Source organism: Sinocyclocheilus rhinocerous, unplaced genomic scaffold (assembly GCF_001515625.1).
Source record: "Sinocyclocheilus rhinocerous isolate Xijiao unplaced genomic scaffold, SAMN03320098_v1.1 scaffold2531, whole genome shotgun sequence".
NCBI lineage: Eukaryota > Metazoa > Chordata > Actinopteri > Cypriniformes > Cyprinidae > Sinocyclocheilus > Sinocyclocheilus rhinocerous.
The window spans coordinates 185,784-191,248 of record NW_015661073.1 but is presented as its reverse complement, the minus strand read 5'-3'; the positions used below and the strand labels follow the sequence as shown (position 1 = coordinate 191,248).

At 34.4% G+C, this 5,465-nt stretch overlaps 1 protein-coding gene across 1 annotated transcript in view; it reads left to right on the top strand.

The window, feature by feature from the left end:
- Window positions 1-4,986, top strand: part of LOC107726220 (synphilin-1-like) — a 16,356-nt gene extending 11,370 nt beyond the window's left edge. Inside the window, exons 6-8 of the mRNA XM_016535742.1 lie at window positions 1,183-1,254; window positions 1,334-1,420; window positions 3,832-4,986. Of these exons, the coding sequence (XP_016391228.1) occupies window positions 1,183-1,254; window positions 1,334-1,420; window positions 3,832-4,549 (877 nt within the window). The 3' untranslated portion in view covers window positions 4,550-4,986. The remainder of the gene's footprint in view (window positions 1-1,182; window positions 1,255-1,333; window positions 1,421-3,831) is intronic.
- The last annotated feature ends 479 nt before the right edge of the window (window positions 4,987-5,465 follow it).

Here is a 5,465-nt window from a genome sequence, read left to right as displayed (position 1 = left end):
TGTAATTTATTTCTGTGATGCAGCGCTGTATTTTCAGCATCATTACTCCAGTCTTCAGTGTCACATGATCTTCAGAAATCATTCTAATATGCTGATTTGCTGCTCGAGAAATATTTCTGATTATTATCAATGTTGAAAACAGTCGTGCTGCACAATATTTTTGTGGAAACTGATACATTTTATTTTTCAGGATTCACAGATGAATAGAAAGTTCAGAAGAACAGCATTTATTAGAAATAGAAATCTGCTGTAATATTATAAATGTCTTTACTGTCACTTTTGATCAGTTTAATGCGTCCTTGATTAATATAAGTATTAATTTCTTTAAAAAAAAAAAAATTTTTTTTTTTACTGACCCCAAACTTTTGAACGGTAGTGTATAAAGTTACAAAAGATTTCTATTTCAAATAAATACTGTTCTTTTGAACTTTCTATTCATCGCAGAATCCTCGAAATGTATCACAGTTTCCAAAAAATATTAGGCAGCATAACGGTTTCCAACATTGATAATAAATCGGCATATTAGAATTCATATGCAGAATTAATATAAAATTCAGCTTTGCATCACAGCATTCTATTAGATATAAAGTTACTAACAGGTATGCAGTTACTCATTTTGAATACTCCAAATTCATTAACATTAGAATGATGTTATGAACAAACACACGTTGTGAATCATGCAGAAATATTTGTGTGAGAAGTTCTGCTGTGTGTGTATAGATATGAATAATTCACATAACTATTAATGAATGAGACCCAGTGTTCACAGAAGGTTTAAACAGACTGATTGTATGTAAATGAGCTCTGATATGATTGGCTCAGCTCATCATGATGCTGCTGAATATTTAAGTAGGTGCTGATATGTAAATGTGAGGGTCTTATGTTAATGAGCTTGTGGGTGTGTTTTTCAGCTTAGCTTCAGTACACATGTTGTTCTGATGATCATATTGTACATCAACGGTCTGTCACGCTGCACTTATCAATCCATTCACTTCTATTTGTGCACATTTGAATGGAAACACAAGCTCATGTGACAATTCACATTTCACTTCTTTCCGAAGATTAAGTTTGTTGAATCTGAGCTGTGAATTCATATCACATGAAGCCGTGTGACCAATAGAAGATCAGTGCATCATGTTGTAGAATTAAATGAACATTTAACATTAAAAGAATGTTTTAAAGGTATCTGGTGGTGGTGGAGACCTGCATGTCTCTGGCGTCGCAGGTGGTCAAACTCACCAAACAGCTGCAGGAGTAAGAGCCTTCATTCAGCTGACGTGTTTGACTCGTGCGAGCGCTGACTGACGTGAGCCTGTGTTTCTGACTTTCACAGACAAACCACGGCGCGAGTCGCTCTACAGAACCAGCTTCAGCTGCTGCCGCAGACCCACGAGCTCAAAGACAGACCGCCGTCACCCAGGTCTGATCATCAGACGCTTCCTCAGGTCCCTGAGTAATGCCTGACACACAGCAGGAGGGGCAAAATTTGGATGAATGAATCAAAAGTAGGGCTGTACATTTAACCAGATGGCAATATGCGCTAGTGTGTGAATATTCAACTGCAAATAGATTGATATTTAAATCTGTGCATGTCTCTAAGAGTCACTTCAGCAGCATTACATCATTTCATTTCAGAAAATTATGGTCAGAAACACACAGAAACTCAAAAGATCTTCACGACAATCCGGCAAAATAAAAGTTTGGTTTAACTTGAAGAAATTGTGACAGATATATATTACTATTGCTCAGTAGAATGTACTTAGTAACAACAAAAATGTTGATATTAATAATAATAATGCAACTTATTAAAACACACTGAAACTCAAAGGTCTTCACAACAACCCACCAAAATAAAAGTCTGGTTTAACTTGAAGAAATTGTGACAGATATATATTACTATTGCTCAGTAGAATGTACTTAGTAACAACAAAAATGTTGATATTAATAATAATAATGCAACTTATTAAAACACACAGAAACTCAAAGGTCATCATAACAACCCACCAAAATAAAAGTCTGGTTTAACTTGAAGAAATTGACAGAAATATATAATGTTTGTAAAATGCAAGTAATAATAACAATAATGATGATAATATTATTATTTTGGTAAGGAATATCACACCATTTTTTAATCATGTTTTAATTTAAACAGTTTGCCAATAAATTAAAAATGAGTTTTTTCAATTTAATTTGATTGCATTTTAGAAGATTAATTAAATTGTTATAGTTATATATGCTTTTTTTTTTGTTTACTGCCGTTTTTGATAAGTTTATATTAAATCATAAAACACAGAATCCAGAAAAAAACAAACATTATAAAAATAAAACACATTTCATAGGGCGCTATTATTGTTAACATATTAATAAATCAAAATACATTTAAATAAATTCAAAAGCTTTATGAATTCAACTGATTACACATACTTTTTGATGAAAATTTTATTAAAACATAATCCAGAAAAATGTAAACAGAAAACACAATTTCTGAAAAATAAAACGCATTTCATAGGGCACAATTATTGTTAAAATATTAATACATTAAGAACTTTTATGAATTCAGTTGATTTGATGTCCTTTTTCATTATTAAAATTAGCCATTAAAATGGAATCCAAAAAACAACAACAATTAAAACAAAAAACACAAAATTAGGGGAAAATAAAACATTTAATAAAGCACTATTGTTGTTAAAATTTTAATGAATTGTTAAATTGTTATTTTCATGAATTCAATTGGTTAGACATTCACATACACATATTGGGGAAAATAAAACATTTTATACGGCACTGTTATTGTTAAAATTGTAATAAATTATTAAATCGTTAAACCTCTTTATGAATTCAATTAATTAGACATCATTTCAGTTACTAAAATTTATTGAAACCACTAAAAGTCCAGAAAAATTACAATAGAAAATGTGGAATTTGGGAAAAATAGAACGCATTTCATAAAGTACTATTATTTTTAAAATTTGAATAAATTATTACATTTTAAAGATTTTATTATTTCAGTTGATTAGACATCTTTTTTAGTTATTAAAATTTAATGAAACTACTAAAAGTCCAGAAAAATTACAGTAAAAAATGTGGAATTTGGGAAAAATAGAACGCATTTCATAAGGTACTATTATTTAAAAAATTTGAATAAATTATTACATTTTAAAGGTTTTATTATTTCAGTTGATTAGACATCTTTTTTAGTTATTAAAATTTAATGAAACCACTAAAAGTCCAGAAAAATTACAGTAAAAAATGTGGAATTTGGGGAAAATAGAACGCATTTCATAAAGTAGTATTATTTTTAAAATTGGAATAAATTATTACATTTTAAAGGTTTTACTATTTCAGTTGATTAGACATCTTTTCCAGTCATTAAAATTTATTGAAACTACTAAAAGTCCAGAAAAATTACAGTAAAAAATGTGGAATTTGGGAAAAATAGAACGCATTTCATAAGGTACTATTATTTAAAAAATTTGAATAAATTATTACATTTTAAAGGTTTTATTATTTCAGTTGATTAGACATCTTTTCCAGTCATTAAAATTTATTGAAACTACTAAAAGTCCAGAAAAATTACAGTAAAAAATGTGGAATTTGGGAAAAATAGAACGCATTTCATAAAGTACTATTATTTAAAAAATTTGAATAAATTATTACATTTTAAAGGTTTTATTATTTCAGTTGATTAGACATCTTTTCCAGTTATTACAATTTTATGAAACCACTAAAAGTCCAGAAAAACAGAATTTGGGAAAAATCTAAACCCAGCATCAGGACCGTTTCCTCTGCGGATGTGTTTGTCTCACAGACGTTTCTCTCCGTCTCGTGCAGCTCTCGTGTCGAGTCGTGGCCTGAGATGACGCTGACGGCTGAAGCGGCTCCTGATAACATCCAGAGACACGTGGACTCGGACACAGTCCTGCGCAAGCTGCTGGGTAAAGAGCCGACGGATGTGGAGGCGGAGCCAGGGGCGGGGCCTGTAGCCGGACCAATGAGAAGGCTGGAGCCGGGCGAGAGGCGGGATCTCAAGCTGGCGCGTCTCAAGCAGATCATGCAGCGCTCGCTCAGCGAATCAGACGCGGAAGAGTCCAAACCGCCCCGACCCGAGAGGCCCACGCAGCTGCCCATCACAGAGCACGCCGCCAAGTTCTCCTTCACACACAGGACTTCCAAATCCGTGGACGTTTACAACCCGTCTCCGTCGCCAGACCACAGCGACCCCGAAGCCAAAACCGAGGTGACGGGAGAGCTCCCCGAAGGCCAGAAGGTCACCACGAGTCCCAAAAGCGCCCTGAAGTCGCCGTCCTCTCGCAGAAAGACCTCGCAGAACCTCAAACTGAGAGTCACGTTTGACGAGCCGCCGCGTAAAGACGGACCTTTCAAAGTCCAGCCCGGAAAAGACAAGCCGGAGTCGAGCAAGCGAGCGTTTGGGACGCTCCGCTCCATAATGGAAACCCTGAGCGGAAACCAGAACAGCAACAACAACAACGCTCCGAAACACGCCGGGACGTCCGGAAAGAAGAGCAAAAGCAAGACGAGCGCTGTTTAAATCAGCATGATGTTACACAACAACCATCTGCACAAGAAACTGGTGCGAATCCAGACTATTTAGAAACCAGGTGCTTGATTACATGAATCTTTCCCACACTATTTGCTTAATAACACACTTTCTTACATGCGAGTTTTGAAATATTCGTTTTGCAATACTGTGATTTTCTACAGGCCTAATAATCAAAACCAAGCAGAGAACGACGACCGTACAGCGAACGAACGAACGAATGAATCATGTTCTTTATTAAACGATTCGGTGCTGCACCTTTATTTCATAACTCAAATACGTTTATATGTCATCTGTATTGTTTTGAGTTAAAGTATGGATTTATAATGTTTGAATGCAAGAAACGTTATATTATTGGAATCATTGTAACGACATTTGGAGATTAAAATAAAGACATTTTCAGCTGATCTAATGCTATCAAACGAGGACAGAATCGTTCAGTTAATGAATCAAGAAAATATTCGACAGGGTTTCTGCAAAATGATGAAATGAAGTCTTGTTTTGAGAACCTGAACAAAATGAAGTGAGTTTATGATTAAAACAAGAACAAATATCTGCCAGTGGGGGATGAAAACTTTTGAATTAAGTAGATTTTTAGCTCATTTACTGATATTTGTCCTTGTTTTAATCATAAACTCGCTTCATTTTGATCAGTTTCTCAGAAAACAAGACGTCTTGTCATTTTTGCATTAAACAGAAACACTGTTCGATTATTTACACACACATCCGTCATGCATTAGTGCGCATTTTACTTTGATGCATGAAGAGGAGCGAAGCGAATCGTGGAATATTTGCTCAAATCTGAGCGAGAGAGAAAGAGAGAGAGAGAGTTTAAGGCTGTTGTGCAGCATGAAAATGGAGCAGACGAGCGCTTGATTTGACAGGAGGAGAGTCGTCTATAGATTTT